Source organism: Microtus ochrogaster, chromosome 4 (genome assembly GCF_000317375.1).
Source record: "Microtus ochrogaster isolate Prairie Vole_2 chromosome 4, MicOch1.0, whole genome shotgun sequence".
In the NCBI taxonomy this organism is placed as follows: Eukaryota; Metazoa; Chordata; class Mammalia; order Rodentia; family Cricetidae; genus Microtus; species Microtus ochrogaster.
In genome coordinates this window covers 79,192,575-79,210,736 of record NC_022011.1, presented here as the reverse complement: position 1 = coordinate 79,210,736, position 18,162 = coordinate 79,192,575, and the positions used below count along the sequence as shown (strand labels likewise).

The window sequence follows — 18,162 nt, the reverse complement described above, 5'->3', positions numbered from 1 at the left end:
AGCAGCAGCAGCAGTTCCTTTTCTTCCCAATTCTATGTGCTTTTGTGCTTCTCTCTCTCTCTCTCTCTCTCTCTCTCTCTCTCTCTCTCTCTCTCCCTTCCTGCCCCTCCTTTCTTCTTTTCCTTTTTTTGGGGGGGGGCATTTTCGAGACAGCATTTCTCCATAGCTTTGGAGCCTGGAGCCTGTCCTGGAACTCACTTTGTAGACCAGGCTGGTCTCGAACTCACAGAGACCCGCCTGCCTCTGCCTCCCGAGTGCTGGGATTAAAGGCATGTGCCACCACTGCCCAGTTCATGTGCTTTCTTTTTAAAACCACTTAATGCTGCCAGCATGAGCATGGGTGCAGATCCATCTGCTGGACCACAGCTACCCAGTTAGGGGCCCCATCTGAAGAAAACTTGACTCTCCTGCCCCTAACAGCCACCAGCTGCCAATAAGTCCTCTTCCTTCAATTGCCACAGCTGTGCCTTTCTCTCCAGAACGTCAGCTCCTTTGGGATGATGCAGTATCTAACCTTTTATGATTGGCGATTTCCATTTAGCAACAAGTACTTAATTTACCCCCCCCCCCATGGATGGGTAAATAGCTCGTTTCTTTATAGCACTGAATAATTTTTCAATAATCTTCTGGATGTAGCTGAGTTTAGTTTAGCTGTCTAATCATCTACTAAAGGACACTTTGTTGTTTCCAAGACTGAGAAGCTGTGAATGAAGCTTTTACTATGAACATCTCTGTACAAGACTTTGTGTCCATAAATTTACCCTTTGGAATCAATACCAAGGAGAGTGACTGCTGGATTACTCTGGAGAACATACTACTTTTATTATTATTATTAGAAACAGGTTAATTAATATTAATCATTAATTATTAACAGATTAATAATTATTATTGTTATTATTTTTCTCTTTGTAACAGGTCTGGCTGTCCTAGAACTCACTCTGTAGACCAGGCTAGTCTGTGAGCACAGAGATCTGCCTCTCTCTGGGATTAAAGGTGTGGACCACCACCACCTGGCTCGATCCTGCTGTTTTAATTTCCCATTTTCATGTTGACGTTTCCTGTGAAGCTTCTTGTCGCGTTATCTGCTTGTTTTTCCTTCCTAGATTATACGTTCCCTGAAAGGTGACCATATCTATCTTAGTTCCAATTCTATCTTCATTCTCAGCAACAATTGGAGGCACCCCCGCGGAACCGTATTTTTGAATGGTTGGATGACACAGCCAGGAACCTGAGCACTAGCTTACTGAGCCATCTCATGGCTGTTTCCCATTATTCATTAAGAATACCTTGGCTGTGGGTGTTGGAGCTTAGACCTTCTTGCTGCATTTTCAGGCCACAATTCTAGCCTATCCATTATCTCCCTTTCAGGACTATCTTTCTCTAGCTCCTCTCAACTTGGTTCTAGCCACTGTTTTAGCGCCCATCTTGAATCACCCCAAAGCCAAATCACCCTTTTGGCTTCTGTACCCACTATACCAGTAAGCAAAATGGGGGCCCACAATGGAAAACCTTGACTCTTTATGCAGTGGGAATCAACATGTTTTCTCCTTTATCTCTTTGCTCTTCTTCCCTAACAGTTTTCATTGCCGGTAGCTCACGACCTACCAGCTCCATCCTAACTGGGTACGTTTTCTTTTGGTACTGACTGATGCTTCTGCAACACTGTGTTCTGTGATGTTCCAGGTCCTGGCTGAAGCCAGAGGTCCTGGCCTGATGCTATGTACTGTTTGCTGGCCCAGATCTTCGCTTTGCCGGGTGCGGTGAGGTGCTTAGTCCTGCAGTGTGCATCTCCTGAGCTCTGCAGGGTAGCATTCTGGTTGAGTTCAGCCAATGGGTGGCAGAGACAAAAGGATACTTTCTCCCCAACCAGGTTTCTAGCTCTCACAGCATGCCCTTTCCTCTATATTATTCCCTCACTCTGTTAGCAGCCCAGGGGAGAAAAGGTCTTTTCATACTTGTTAGGTAAGGTGCCTTATCTACCTCGATTTATCTGGCAAATCAGCTTGCACATCTAAAAATATTCATTTCCTCGGTTCTTCAACTTATCCACCTACAATGACTCATGGCTTTCTCTTATATAAGTTTATGAAACTTTAAAGTTTCAACGCGTAGGAATCCTATAGTTTGTATTAATTACTTTAATAATACTGTGACAAAAATATTGGACAAGCACATAAAGGAGGAGGACTTTAATTTGGCTCATGGTCTCGGATGGTTCCGAGTGTGCTTGTCTGACACCGTGAACCTGGGAAGAACATCACGGCAGCAGGAACACCTGTGAGGTTGTTACTTCATGGCAAAAAGGAAGCAAAGAAGGAGGAGACTGGGAACGAGGTGTAACCTTGAAGAGCTTGCTCTTAGAGTCACTTCCTTCGTCTATATCCCACCCACCAAAACGGAAGTACTATAAGGGAATCGAGCCTGAGAGAAGCATTTCATACCCAAGTCATGATTCAAGTTTTCATGCTTCAGTCTTTGGGGATAATCAAAAACTACAGATGCCAAGATTTCAAGCAGCACAATGATTGGTTCTGAGGTGCATCAGAACTCCAGCAGGTCCTTTGTCACTGTGCCTCCTTCGAGCGTTGCTGACATTCTGCTACTCTTCTGGTTGAAGGAAGAGCAAGATTGGTAGACAGTGATTCAGGAGGCAGAAATCACATATATGCCCAGGTTTGATGTGACTGTCCTAGCAAGATGGGGTTTGGGGAAAACCAAGTTGCATTTTGGCCAATGGAGAACATATTCCTAGTATTGGATTAGCCTCTTTAGAACTGGAAGAGTTCATAACTTCCCAATGGATGTATTTTCTTATAGTTTGTTTTTGTGTTTCAGGGAAATTTTGGTGATTGATGTCTCTAGAATAACTTAATGGATCAGATCAACATGATCGCTACATTTCTAATATTTTGTTTTTAGTGGGGCTATTTTTGATTTTTGGTGGTGTCTAGATGCAATGTGGTGCCACTTTATGCCTTTTAAGATGATGTAAGCACAGATGGAGGAGTAGCGTGGAAAAGGCAGAATCCCTCAGTGGAGGCAAAGGAGGGGAAAAGGTCTAGTGATAGGGAGCCCAGACCCCAAGAAGATGTGTTGGCCAAGATGTTCGAGACACACATATAGAGATGGGCAGCTTTGGGTGTTAGTTATCAGTGTCGCCTTCACAATTAGGAAAAAGTCAGCATCATCTGATCTATATAGATAGCTTTCTCTATAAATGAGGATTCCAGAATGGAAAGTTATGTAATATTTTAAACAGAAGATTTTGCACCCTAAATTTTGAGACATTTTAGCACATCACACGATGCTATAACACAGTTCTCAGGGACCACAATGGCTTGGAGAATTGTAAGAAAAGGCTGAATGGCTGCGTCCCGACATAACCCAACCCAGGAATGCTTGATGTGTTCCCACTTCAGTTGGCCCGTGCTTACAGTAAAGGACACTTTTGCTGGACTCTTAATACTTATCTTTATTATGAAAGTGTTTCCAAGGTAAAATGATCCTCATAATAACGATTACTTCCAAAGATCAAGAATGAATAATTATATTTCCATATAAAAATCAGCAAAACACGGTAACAGTACACGGAATAATTCTAACCGGCTAATGGTACACTATTTCACTTCTGACAGAAGCTCAAGTACTGAACTGTCTTTAGAAAACAAAGAGCTTCCGGCACCTACCCTGGTCCTCACTGAAAGTCGGAAAAGAGAAACACATTCCCAAATGAACCACCATCCTTTTCTATGACAGCAAACAGCCATGAAGGGAAATGTACATGATGCAGGCAAAGGATGATGGAGACCGGGGCTTAGGGAAATCAAACTGGCGTGTCTTTTCCACATTTATGTTAATTAACTGTCGAGCAGAAGTTCCAGAATCATCACAGAACCATTCCAGATCTTTGAAGCTAACATGAAAAAAAATATTCTTCACATTAAGGAGTTTTACAGAGAGTTTATGACATTCACTGTAGGTAAAAAGGGTAGGAAATATGAACGAAATCAACTTTTTCACTGAACACAGAAACTATAATGACTGACGGTACCTCGGTTCCCAGGCAGCTCACGGTACAGGAAGGCAAGCATTCGTGTACCTGTGCTAAGGAAACAGGGGCACACCTTTTAATTTTTTTCCTCCCAGGAAAATGGGCCCGGACACAGGAGCAGGTGTGGGAACAACTGATCTAATGGTCACAGGTAAACTGAAGCAGGAACATGTTCGCATTTGGCTTTCTCTTACCAGAGCTGCAGAAGGCTAAAGGATGATTAAGTGAATGAGATAAAGTGGGACCAGTTCTAGGCTAATGGACCCCTCGCATCACTTCCTGGCAATCCTGGAAATACCCAGTTTCGTACAGATGCCATATGCCATCCTGTGGCAGAGGCCTTTTTCACTTCTTAGACTTGGTGAGGCCTCAATGCACCCATCCGCCAATGCATTCTTTTCAAAGGCTCTGAGTAAATTCAAGTCACAAGACCATGCAAGAGGCCAAGGTCCTCCTTGGGGGTGCCTACAGATTTCATTACTTATGATGATTTATGTTCTTCATTACAGTTTTCTTCATGAAAACTGTACTGAGTACTGGTTACAGGGGTTTCAACAGCTGTGGTCAGGGCTCCCTCACATCTGCTTGGCGCCCCCTTGGGGCGGGTTGGTGTTATGTTCGCACAGGCAAACCACGGGGCTCTCCTTTGGCCCCTGAGTTTGTAGAGCTAAAATGTGATTAGTAGAATATTGCTAATTAGCCTATGGCATTTGGAAAAGGGCACAATTTCAGCTCAGCCAGGGAGGCTGATATTGGGAAGAAGACAAGTGAGAAAAAGTGTCGTGTCACTTTCTAAGAAGTCTGCGGTCATTCCTGGCAGGGATAACACAGCTGAGGCCGAGTGGGATAGTTAGAGCTCTCCTCGTTTCCGCAAGAACCCGGAAGAGCCACGCCACCACTGTCCTCAGGCTGAATTTTACCTCACTTCATCTTTTTCTCATCTGGATGTTATAGAAACATTTCAAGGCCATGGTTTTTTTTATTTACTAAGCAGGAACAAGTCAGAGACAAGAAAGTAAGCGAGTGAGAGCCAGAAGGCCATAGGTGCCGCATAAAATGTGAACATTTAGCCTTTTATTCCCAAAGGTGTTGAAGCCTCTGGATATGACATCGTCTCCCATACTGATCAGTGGACCTATAGACACCTTTGGAGTAATTCTGTATGTTTTTTACACTTCAAAGTAAGAAAAATACTCAACTGTCGGGGCAACTCTGGCATTAATTTCCACCCAAATGATTACTAATACAAGATGATTGGGTTGGGGACCATCAAGGGTGCCATCCGTTCTCTCAGGAGAACTTGTCAGCAAAGACGCAGATAAACTACAGTGAAGTCATTTTTAACATTTTACAGCAAAGTCTCGTTCTTACTTAGCCCAAATAGCAATGAGATTTAAATGAAAGATGGAAGACTCAGACCTTTCTAAGATGAAGGAAGGTATTCAGTTTGCTCAAACTCACACTCTACCAAGTATACATGTCCCTTAACACGTTCTGAGAAATGTATCCTTAACTGATTTTTGTCATTCTATGAACGTCGCTGAGTGTACTCACACACAAGCAGACAGTATGGCCTCTCAGTCCCTAGGCTGGCATCATCTTTTGGGACCACGGTAGCACATGCTGCCCATCCATGAGCGCAGTGCTGTGGCTGAGTGCATGACTGTGCTCAGATGAAGAGTTGACATTGTGAGACTCACCCATCATACGGACTGAAGATCTGACCTAGCTTTGCTTGCTCCGTGCCTCGTCTACCTTGTTCATCTCTGTTAGATACCAGCGGCACAATCGGAGGGGGATATGGGACACCCTCTGCCTGGTAGTCAGCAGCTTTAGAGCCCTGAGGTTAAATGGCAATGATCCGCGTTTTTTACCGACCCACAATACTGACACTTGTGGCTGCTCCTCTCCTCTCAACGTCCACGGGACTGGGTGGAGACAGAGAACTGGGCTTGGCGTCTGTGTGAGAGCAAGTGCTCTAGGGCCTGGGTTCTGTCTCAAGGAGCTTGGTGGATAAGAGGCTGAAAAGGTATGGCTACTCTCAGCAGGTGGGAAGCAAACCAAAGGAGAAGGGAAGCTTCTAGAGTACATGTGAACGGATTTTTTAAATGGAAAGAATATGGGTGAAGATGAATCAGTAATAATTTGATTTTACTGGTTTTTGGAGAAGCATACATATACACACATAAACCACACAGCATTTATTGACTCAAGGCCAAATTCTACTTGATTTCCCACGTTCCCCCCACTAAATCTAGGTAAGCTATAACACTGGAGAGAGATCAAAAGTCACGTTTCCTAGAGTCCTTCCTACACAACTTGGTACCCTGGGAAAATCTGAATGCGACCAGGAGGAAGGGAACATCACCACAGGCTAAGCTAATTAAGATGAACACTACTCGGAACTAACCTATAGCTGGATTTACAAATCACACTTCTGAAAGCGGTGGCCTGGCACCAGATTCCTCCCACAGTGCCCGTTCTCAGTCTTATCTGGTCACTATGGGAGAACAGGAAGCAGAGACGATAATGTTCTATTCCAGGAAAAGCCTACAAACTCCATTTCAATTCACCGAACAGAATTATTTTCTCTAGAATGTAAAATGAAACAAAAATTTGTAGACACGCAGAAGAATGAGTCAAGCTAATGGGATCAGAAAACACGTCCCTAGTCTAGCAGGTTTAGAACTGCCTTTGACACAGGCAGAATCAACTTACTTCATTTTACATACCTCTCCTGAATTTACAAACTGATCTTAAAATTCTTCTGTGCAAAAAAGGGTCACCTGGTTCAAATTCAAATACACTGTGGCCCTCAAGTTCATCTCACCCCTGGGAGGATGTGCCCAGATATTGAAGCAAGATGGGCATGCTCCCTAGCTAAGATGACGAGAAAGGTTCACCCTTCAACACTGCTATTGTTTTTACCTATTTGCATTTGAGCAAATGCTCTGAATACTAACAATACCTTTGGTGTCTTATCACTGGTCTCATAAACTCAAACACTTCCAAGTTTCACTGTTAGACAAATAAATCAGCCAAGCTCAAGTCACAGTCGGTGGCGCTATCTTCTACAGCAACAAGTAGACACGCTTCCAAGCGTTCAAAATGATGATCCGGACCATAACAGAAAATACTGTTGTGTAATTGGGTGGGGAAAGAGCTAACATTGCAGTGAGAGTTCTTCGGGAATTTTCGCTTACCTAGTCACAGGTTTCAGAGTAAGGGTATAAAGATTTAATTAAAGAAAAATCAAATGAACTATGGATGGCTGTGGGCAGGACAATGACATGCCCTGTGGCATTTTGCTTTTGGCTACTCAGTGCCTGCGTTTTTTTGATTCCTGTTTTAGGTGATGCTTGACTTAGGAGTATTTGTATAACCGTTCAATTCCTTTTACTAAAGACGAGATGAGATAAAATCCTTGGCTCATACGTGTGGTTTTCGAAGCCATATGCCAATGATAGTGGCCTGGTGGGGGGGGCGCTCATGAACTACTCTTTGGTAACTTTCCTCATGGCTGTCACTGCCATCGTCCAGGAGAATTTTTGCCGTTTTTTTGGAAATAGCCCCACTGAGTAAAAATTCTCAGGAGCCCCCATGAGTCTTCAGAGAGGTAAATAAACCAGCCTTGCAGTGCAAGCCTGATACTTTTAGCAACAAGAAAGTCATTGTGGGATGCAGTTAAGGAGAAAGGCGAAGGGTAAACGGTCTTTCTCCCACAAGTCTAACACTAGGGAGGGCTTTCTCTTGAGAGCTGGCGGCAGTATAGCGCTTTGCACGTAAGGTAGCTCTGCCAGCTCTTAAAAGACTCATTCTTTTTTTCTGCCTCGAAACATTCTTGGCTTCTTTTTTTTACACGGCAAGACAGAAGACTGGGCTAATACAGTAGGAAATCTGGAAAAAAGATCTGGTTGAAGTCAGTTGCTATCTTTATGTGATTCCCAGAACACAGAGCAAGTCCCCAGTATGTGGGTCCCTTTTGTGTCTGTGAGTTTAAGCAAGTGACATTGTTTCAGAATCAGAACACTGGCCTCACTGGAGGGCAAAATAACTTTGTTACCAACAAGATCAACTCCCGACCATACCAAAGAAATCTCATATTTGTATGCAAGAGACAAACTATTCCAAAGCAATTTCATATAAAGTTCCAAAGTTCCCTAAGAGCTAGCCTTTTTCATTTGAACTGCTATTTGACCACAAAGAGTAAAAACTAAAACACCATCCTGTTTAGACTCCCATGGGACAACAGTCACCGACTGACTATATATGGGCGGTCACAAAATGGGTACAGAACAGAAAGAAAGCTAACCTATTGGGAGCTGTGTGGGGGGTCTTGCGCGGGGTTTTACTTGCTCTAAGTGATGAAGTAAGCTGATGCCAATGCTCACGGCACACTGGACTACAACATGAGAAGCGGGTAGAACAGACGGAGCATCTCCTTCATGGTCAGTCACGAGCCCAGAGGAAAAGGAGAGAGGGGATCCTCGACTGTCCACAGATTTACAAACAAATTAAAAATTAAATAATATTCTAAGACAAATGCAAATATTGTTCCCTTGTGTCAGTTACATACAGCATGCCTACATAGGATGGGATTTCTTCTTCATTCACAGACAGGACACATGGCAGTACACTATTCAGAATGCTTTGAGAATCCTAATTTTTTTTTTTTTTTGTCTCTGGTGATGAGATATCAGGAAAGGAACTGCATTTGCAACTTATTAAATACTTCCAGGAACAAACAGTTCACTTCGTTGAGGATTTATAGTTTTGGGTAGTTAATCATCCATGGAGCATGGACCAGTCAGGAGATACCCGTTGGTACCACTGGTTCCGTTGGTGGTAGTTGAAGTGTGCGGTTTCTTCCCTGGAGGTTCTGAGTCCTCATCATCCGAGCTAGATTCAATATCACTCCGGTCATCCTTGGATACCTGCGGAACACAAGAGCCGGAGTGAAACCAGCTCCAAGGACCGGCAGGGTAGCGCATGCCCTGCAGCTCATGCAGGATGAACCTAATCACATGTGACAAACAACAAAGAGGGGGACACTTTGCTCCATGGTAGTGTGTACTCTTCCACGGAGGGATATAATGTATGTATGTGACACAGTAGGTTGTGAAGACTGTACGTGGATTTAGACACCACAGAGCCTGAAGGGCATTCTCCACCATGGAGAATGCCTAGACCATGAATCCCATTCTCACCCATAGTGATAGTGGTATCTATGCGACTAGGCTGTCGCTTGAGGAGCCGTATTCTCCTCGACAATTACTTAAGGTTAACTCTCAATTACTGCGCTAACAGAGATATACACACAATCGCTCAAATCATTAAAAGCAAATCATTGCTGTCTGGCCCTGTAATTCATTGTTTTATATTTAATTTCCCTTTCTCCTTTGCTGAAATGACTTTGAAATTTGTTTCAGATGCGACATAATAACAAATGTCACCAGCTGACATTCTAAAGGCTCTCTAGACGAGACAGGGTCTCAACTTTTGCTAGGCAGAAATCTACTGGCCAGATCCGCAAAAATTCTTTATTATGTGCCAGTTTCTTCAATTTTCCACTCAGTTTCATTAAGTAATGAGGACAGGAAGATAAGACACATGTCTATATGTTAACGTGACATGTGAAAAACACTCCTACTATGTATGGACTATGGTTATTAGTGAATAAATGGACTCATTTGTCCCCAGTTCCTAAAGCGACATCCTAGAAGCATAGAGACCACTATCACTATGTAGCAAGGAAACACTATATTGATTTTAAAACAAATAATTGGAATCCCCTTCTCTGCAGGTCAAATTATAGCCAGCATTTAAACCTAGAGGGTCTTAAGATCTTTCAGCAATAGTCAGTTTTTATTGACTTAACTAGTCAATTTTTATTTTGCTACCCCGTCTCATTGTGTAGCCCAGACTTTGCAGCAATTCTACTTTAGCCTTTGGGTGCTGGGATTCTGGGTATCTACCCACATGCTCAGCTTCGTTCACATCATTGAGCTGGAAGGCCAGAGGATCCTGTTGGCCTGGCTTCATGGGAATCTTCCCAGCCTGGTCTTCAGTGACTCCCTGGGGGGCTGGATGGCCAGACTCTCAGCGCCTCTGGAAGATGTCTCAGAATTCATGGGGGACTTTCATATCGGATCCTGTCCTCAGCACCGTCAACCTGAGAGCTGTGGAGTCTACTACCCAGAAACCACGAGGGCGTGAGGACTTCATCACTGGTAGGCGGGAAAAAGCAAAAGCTGAGAACTATCGTTCCGCTCTAACCAGCGATGGGCTGAATAGCATACACAGGTGATCCTCAGTTCAAAGCCCTCTGAGGCGAGATTGAGCTCACATAGACAGTCTCACTCCGAAACAGAACAACGACAAACTTAGGTACTGAGGCCACCGATGACTGAGGGGATGAGAAAATTTCAACTTAAAAGGCATGAATCATAGACAGAACCGCTGCAGAGCGCCAACATATCAAATCTATTAGTACCGAATCAAGGAGCCAATAGAGGACTCCAGATGCAGACGGTATTAATTTGCCTGCCTAGTAAGATTATTTTAAATTACATGTGGAAAAAAATCCACAGTTATGATACTGTCAAAGAAAAAGGACAATTTAGAGCATCTAAAAATAACCCACAGGAAGAGCCCACGGACAGGAGCAGTCTCACTGCGTTGGGTGAGAGAGCAGCCACGGCAGGGAAGAAACCCTGAGGCCGAAGCTGTGGAACGTAATTAGTGACGATTTCCTCGTGGAGATGAAGGACTTGCAGCTAGAGGGGAGAGGACAGGGCTGGTGGAAACAGCGATGCTCTAAGGAGACAAGTAATCTAATCCAGCGCGCCCGTCATCTTCAGTTATTATCATACTCCCGGTACTATGCACGGGGATTTAATTTGGGTTCCAAATAAAGTCCAGAAAAATTCCAAAAGCAACATGAGTTCATTCTAAAGAAGAAGAAGAAGCCACAAGAGAAAGAAAAAAAAATGAAGTTCCTCTCCTAAGAACTTAGCCCATCAAAATATTTTGGATTTGTATAGGCGGTGGTGTTGGGGACTGGCTTCAGAGATCATGACAAGTCACCCAGATGTCTCCTGAAGAGGGGGCCGATTCTGTGGACCTCCCTCACTGAGGACAGAGGGTCAAATGCTACTCTGTTTTCTGAAGATGGGTACACCTGTAGCTCCGGTCTCTTTCTATACCACAGGGATCAGCTGGTTCTGTTTCTCCCACTTCACACTGAACTGTTTTAGTCTCTTAGCGGACATGTTAGACACCAGTAGGAAAAAAATCTCCCCCTTCCTGCTGGACCAGCAGGATTTTCACGCTCACACAAAGGGGCAGTGATGGAACTCCCCCTGGTATCTTCTGTAGTTCGCAGAAACTATGGCTGCCACGAAGCTTCCAAGAGTGCCAGCTGGTTAGAAGGAGGAACAAGCATGGAACAGAGCCCGTAAGCACCCCTCCAGCAGGCAAGTGTCACCCAGGACAGCAAGAGAGAAGACAAGAAACTTACATGTAAAGGGTTCCACTTCCCAGCCTTCCAGGGTGGCAGGAGGAAGAGAACAAAAAATGAAATAAGAAGACATCACGGACAGCTATCTGGAAACATCGCTGCTCTAGGCAAAGGGGCTGGCTCTCAGGAAGGCTTATTTCAGCCACCCCATGATTCCATTTTAAAACAGAGACAAGTCAATTTTGTTGGAGAAGTCATGGATGTATTTATTCTTCTACTGGAGAGAAAGGCCTGCTTAAAAATGGTCACACGACACTTAGCAATCCTTCCATGAAAACAAATAAATTATTAAATTAAATTTCTATTCATGGTAAATAACCAGAGAAAGTCCAAGGTGGAGAGAGGAAGAAAAGCACAATAGATAATATGTCATCATTAAACCTAAAATTGTAAATTCTGGGTTTCAGCAACCACAAAGCAACAGAGAAACTTTAAAAATGAACCAAATGGGAGGAAAATAATTTGGTTTGTGTTTCAAGGTGGTTTTGGAAGGAATAACACTGATTTCGATGAAATCAGAAATACGTGATTTCAAAGGAGCCAAAAATACCCTGACATTTCTGGGACATCTCGGAGAGAGTGAGTCTTATCTTACCTTGCCTTTTGAAACAGCTTTGCAGGCTATTTTTACAACCAAGTAAGACCAGAAGCAGTTCAGCCCTTGTAGTAGCAACAGCAGCAGGTTAAAAACCCACCAGGAAGGGAAGGGTCCGACGATCTCCCAACTTTCGAACAACGTGGTGTTTAACACCCTGAGGAGGAGAAGAAGGCCATTACTGAACACAGCATGTCACTCTGTTCTAAAGGAGCCCTAGCGGTTTCCAGAGAGCGCAGGTCAACAGTCTCCCCCAGCTGCCCCCTCCCTTCCTGTGAAGACAGCTTGGCAGTTACCAGGTACTGAGGAGCCATCCCTTGCAACTGTGCCCTGATGGTGTGAGCTGCAGCAATTCTATCAGTGAAGTGTGCACTTCACTGGCATTGTGCAAATCCACACACCTGTGTAACCACCACCACCCACTCCCAGAACACTTGAAAAATGTGTTCTCTACCCTCTGTCCCAAGCAACTTCCATTTTCTGCCTCTGTGAGCTGTGCTACTAAGATCTGTTTGTGGAATCATGAAGAAAGGGTTATTGGTTCCTTCTACCAATTCTAAGGTTTATCCATTTTGCGTGAAGTTTGAGGATTTCTTTCCTGTGGAAGTATAGGTACATACCATACTTTGTCTCTATATTCACCCACCAGCAGACATTTGGCTTGCTTCCCTCCTTTGGCTATTGTAAATATTGCTTCTAAGAGTTAAGGCTCTGGGCTGGAGAAATGGCTCAGAGGTTAAGAGCACTGGCTGCTCTTCCAGAGGTCCTGAGTTCAATTCCTAGCAACCACATGGTGGCTCACAACCATCTGTAATGAGATCTGGTGCCCTCTTCTGCTCTGTTGCCATACATGTAGGCAGAACATCTTTGTGTGTGTATGTATGTACATACATATGTATATATATACATATATATGTATAAGTAAATCTTAAAATAAAAGTTTGGGCTGAAACAAGGATCTGTTCTAGCATACATCTTTTGACTCTATACATAGAAGCAAAAGTCTTGGCTTCTCCTTCCCTTCCTTTCATTCATTGTTTCCTCTATGAATTTCATTCATCATTTGGATTTACTTCCCTAGCTAATAACTAATTTAAAAGGCCTTCAAGTTGTTGTTTTTCTCTTTCTATAGTGTGAGGAACACCACCCAATATTACATAGCAAGAAAAAAATAGGGTGAACTCTTAAAACATGAGCTCAGCGCAGAGCTCCTGACGCACACAGCAACAACTAGAACATGCACGGGAGCCAGCCAGGCTTGCATCTGCATGGGGCTCCATTAGAGGGCTCTTAATTTTCTAATTCTTCCCCTGGGAAAGAAATGACAATTGAAAGACATCATTTGGAAGAGATACCCTGATAGGAGTATTTGAAAGACTTGTTTTTAACAAAAAATTAGAGGGTATAATAAAGGTATTTAGTTTTAAAAGTGCATTGGAGTGTATGTACTTGAAAAAAAAAAGTAATTGGTTCTATAATTTGCAACAGGACCCAGCAGGGGGCAACCACGAGGTACAGATGCATGAAGCCTGGTTCCAGGGCTCTGCTGCGGTTGTTCCGTGCTGCTCTGTAAGGTAGGAGCCACCCACACGAGGTCAGAAGGAAAATACAGAGGGAATTTAAACAAACAGCATAATGAGAGTTTTCAGGGAGGTTAAAACACGCCCTTTAACAAAGGAGACTTACTGTCACAAGTGGCACAAGAGTTCAAGGGAAAACAATGCAAAATAGACCCAAGGGTGCTCCCCACCAAGGGTGCTCCCCCCCAAGGGTGCTCCCCCCCAAGGGTGCTCCCCACCAAGGGTGCTCCCCACCAAGGGTGCTCCCCACCTTCCTTGAGTTTCTGTTCAAATTCAATGACACCTAGTGCTGGGGTAAATAGGGTATAGGTCAAGAAGCAGAGTAAGCTTTCTAGTCAAAGTATTGGTATTACCCAGACATTGCTCGTGCTTGTTTAACTTGGTTGCTAGGTAAACCAACCCAAGAGTCACTCGGCAGACATCTGGCAAACATGTTACTGCCAGGAGTCCTGAACACAGCTGGAAATAGCAAACGTGAGGTGTGTGAATCCCTTCCCCACGGCCAAGGCACTGAGTCTTCTTTAGACCCAATGGTCCCTCGTCTGCAAGGGCACATTTCAAGAGACCAGGGCCACTTACCACAAACAAGGCAGCAATATAGATATTATTTCAGTGCACTTTTCCTTAGAATTAACTAGCATTTAAAAAAATTATTCATCCTAATTTCAGAAGAATAGAAGAATGTAAAGGAAATATAAAATTCGGTGATTCACCAAAGGACATCCTACGAGGCTTAATATTCTCCTTCCCTTCCTCCCTCTCCCTCCCCGTCCCCCCCGTGATTTTTTCTTCCATCATTAAAAATTCCTGAAATATGTTACAGGGCCAGGGATGTAACTGAGTCGTAGTTATGTAGTTACTCACTCAAAGTGTGTGAGAGACCTAAATACAAAAAAAAAAGAAAGAAAAAAAGAAAAAGAACAGAAATAGAAACACACTTCATTCTTTGATTTACTTTATAATTTCTGAAATAGAGATAAAAATAATTTGTTAGCTATTTTTCATCAGATGATATTTTCATTGTTTGCTATTTTAAAAATATTTATAGATTGGTACATAAAAATATCTGAAATAGAAATATTTCGTTTCTTGACATAGTTAATGATCAGAACTCCTAATAATAAAGCTAAGGCTGGCTCCCACAGTGTGTTCCTCATTTTAAAGGAAGTAGCAGTTGTTTATTAAAATGCTCATAGAAGAGCATTAAAATTATAATAAGCTCATTTTTAAAACCCAGCAATGGAGAATTGGACATTATCAAATGTCTTCGGTGCCATGGAAATAATTAGGCTTGTGCCTATTGATGTGATACATTATTTTAATAGATTTCTTGATATTCATTCCAGTATTAATACATCAGTATACATAAAGTATAATACTACTTAGAGTGGGTTATTAAATTCAATCTCATACTACTGTTCTGAGGATCTCTGCATATACGTTTACTCTGAGTTGTTTGGCGGAGATAATTAGTATGGCGATACTGAAGACAGAACATGAGACACATTGCAGTCCTGAATGAGCTGCTGAAACGGGGAGTGTATGCATAGGGTATAGACACGCCCACGCTAAGTTTTACTGAGTTTGGACAGAGAGAGGATCTGCACCAGCAGCCACATCCACAGCGTCATTCTGCGCGTCGTGAAGTGGGATCTAACCGGCTGCAGGTTGGGAGCCTGTCTCACCAACGCCGCACACGGCTTAATTTGAGCAGTGGCTGGTGACATAGCACTCACATTAATTTCAGAAAAGCCACCGTAGCATGCATCGGCTTTGCCGCGACAGCCATTGATGTCTCCGAGGTGACACTCAAAAATAATGTGATTTCTTTGAAAGCTGGCTTGGCGGCTTGCAGAGGCACTTGGGAGAACACAATCGGTAGACAGCTCCACAGGAGCTGGGTAAGGAAAGCCACCGGAGACAGCTAACATATGACACCTGGACTCTGAGAAACAGCCGACCTAGACTACTCTGAGCAAACTTCCCCTCTTTTGGACAAGCTATTAAAATGGTGATGACAGGACCTTATTCTTTCTGAAAGGTTAGGCTCAGAAATATGCACTGTGTGGTGCCATTATAAACCCACGGTGACAGATTCCAGAAGAGCAGCCGCCTCTCCTCTCAGCGTGGACTGGTCAGGGCAGGGAAGAGGGAGATTGATGCGGTACGGGAAACATTCATGCCCTCATCTGGGTAGTGGTTGCATGGGTTATCAATACATAAATGTATCCATGTGTACAACCGGGCAAGCTGTGTCCTGGGGGTCTGTGCACTAGTCTGTAGATGTGAATCCTATTCCTAAAAAGTGGAACGGGAAAGAGTCCTCTGTGTCAAACAAAACACAAGAACACTATCAACTTGCAATTTTTGGCTTATGTAATTATTGTAGTGGTATCAGTGTGCCCCCCCCCCCCAAGTCTTTGTTCAATGCATAAATTCTGGGAAAACAATGTTTTTCTTTCCCAAATAATAGATCTTTTCTAAGTAAGAGCAAACCTCTGCTGCTGACTAACAAGGGGCGGGAATATGGGGTAACAAGGGTCGGGCACAGGGCTTTGCATTTTATTTTTCATTAAGATTATGCTCACTTCAGCTGCCCAAGGAACTAACTGGGGACATCGCCTTGAGCTCCTGGGAGCCACTCTAGGTTCAAGTCTCTTGCCAACCCTAAGGTGGCTCCCTTATCTAAGAATTGTGCTTCCGTGCTCCCCTATCCAACCTTACTTTATCCCAATCATCCTTTTTCCCCAAGTTCCCCCATCCTCCCCTTCTCCTTTTTCTCTCCCCATTTCCCCTTACCCCCATCCCATCCCACCCCCAAGATCCCAATTCTCACCCCGGCAATTTTGTCTATTTCCCATAGCCAAAAGGATAACTATATGTCTTTCCTTGGGTTCACCTTCTTACTTAGCTTCTTTAGGTTCACCAATTGTAGACTCCGTGACCCTTATTTATGGCTAGAAACCAATTATGAGTGAGTACATCCCATGTTCATCTTTTTGGGTCTGGGTTACCTCACTCAGGATAGTGTTTTCTATTTCCATCCATTTGCATGCAAAATTCAAGAAGTCATTGTTTTTTACCACAGCCTAGTACTCTAATGTGTATATATTCCACACTTTCTTCATCCATTCTTCCATTGAAGGGCATCTAGGTTGTTTCCAGGTTCTGGCTATTACAAATAATACTGCTATGAACATAGTTGAACAAATGCTCTTGTCGTTTGATAGGGCATCTCTTGGGTATATTCCCAGGAGTGGTATTGCTGGGTCCAGCTGAGGATAGGGAACCTGTAATGAGCCTATCCTATAGCAATACTGACGAATATCTTGCATATCACCATAGAACCTTCTGGTGATGGATGGAGATAGAGACAGAGACCCACACTGGAGCACTGGACTGAGCTCTCAAGGTCCCAATGAGGAGCAGAAGGAGGGAGAACATGAGCAAAGAAGTCGGGACCACAAGGAGTGCACCCACCCACTGAGAGAGTGGATCTGATCTACTGGGAGCTCACCAAGGCCAGCTGGACTGTGACTGAAAAAGCATGGGATAAAACCGGACTCTCTGAACATGGCGAACAATGAGGGCTGATGAGAAGCCTAGGACAATGGCAAGGGGTTTTGATCCTACTTAATTTGCTGGCTTTGTGGGCGCCTAGCCAGTTTGGATGTTCACCTTCCAAGATATGGACGGAGGGGGGAGGACCTAAGACTTACCACAGGGCAGGGAACCCTGACTGCTCTTTGGACTGGAGAGGGAGGGGGAGAGGAGTGCGGGGAGGGGGAGAAGGATGGGAGGAGGGGGAGAAGGGTGGGAGGAGGGGGAGGGAAATGGGAGGCTGGGAGGAGGCGGAAACTTGTTTTTTTTTTCCTTTTCTCAATAAAAAAAACTGAAAAAAAAAGATTATGCTCACTTAACCACTAGATGGCACATCAGGAGCACACAAAGCAAGCTTACATGGAATTATTCCGCCAAACTCGGCCCAGACAACGCTTAATCCCTAGGTGACATCCTTCCTTCTGAAAATCTCATCAATCAAATGGGATGGAGGGGTTCCTGTGTATGTCTCTTTCTTACTACATAGGTCTGCCTGAAGAGATGCCTTCAGGGAACCCACACAATTCCCTAGAGATGAGCAGATATATTGTTGACCACACAGAGCTTGGCTGGGTTGTGTTACTTTAACAGATGTTAATGGATCATAAGAATACAATTTGCTTTGCACTATTGTGATTTCTACTCTATTTTTTATCTCTTATAGATGCTTTATCTTAAATTTGACTTTGATAGAAACATATAGAATGTGATGGCTGAGTGCATATATTCTTGGAGAAGAGTTTATAATGTTTTGCTGATGATCAAAGAATCCACAGAAAAATCTTGTTTTAATAAAATATTCACATCTGTTTTCATT

At 43.6% G+C, this 18,162-nt stretch overlaps 1 protein-coding gene across 2 annotated transcripts in view; it reads right to left on the bottom strand.

The window, feature by feature from the left end:
- Positions 1-3,452: 3,452 nt before the first annotated feature.
- Positions 3,453-18,162, bottom strand: part of Cers6 (ceramide synthase 6) — a 240,530-nt gene continuing 225,820 nt past the window's right edge. The window contains exons 9-11 of one of the 2 annotated variants that reach the window (XM_005346512.3): positions 12,166-12,322; positions 11,571-11,594; positions 3,453-8,985 (exon numbers count right to left, since the gene is read on the bottom strand). In XM_005346512.3, the coding sequence (XP_005346569.1) occupies positions 8,833-8,985; positions 11,571-11,594; positions 12,166-12,322 (334 nt within the window). In that variant the 3' untranslated portion in view covers positions 3,453-8,832. The remainder of the gene's footprint in view (positions 8,986-11,570; positions 11,595-12,165; positions 12,323-18,162) is intronic. The other variant, XM_005346513.2, reaches the window with a different exon arrangement.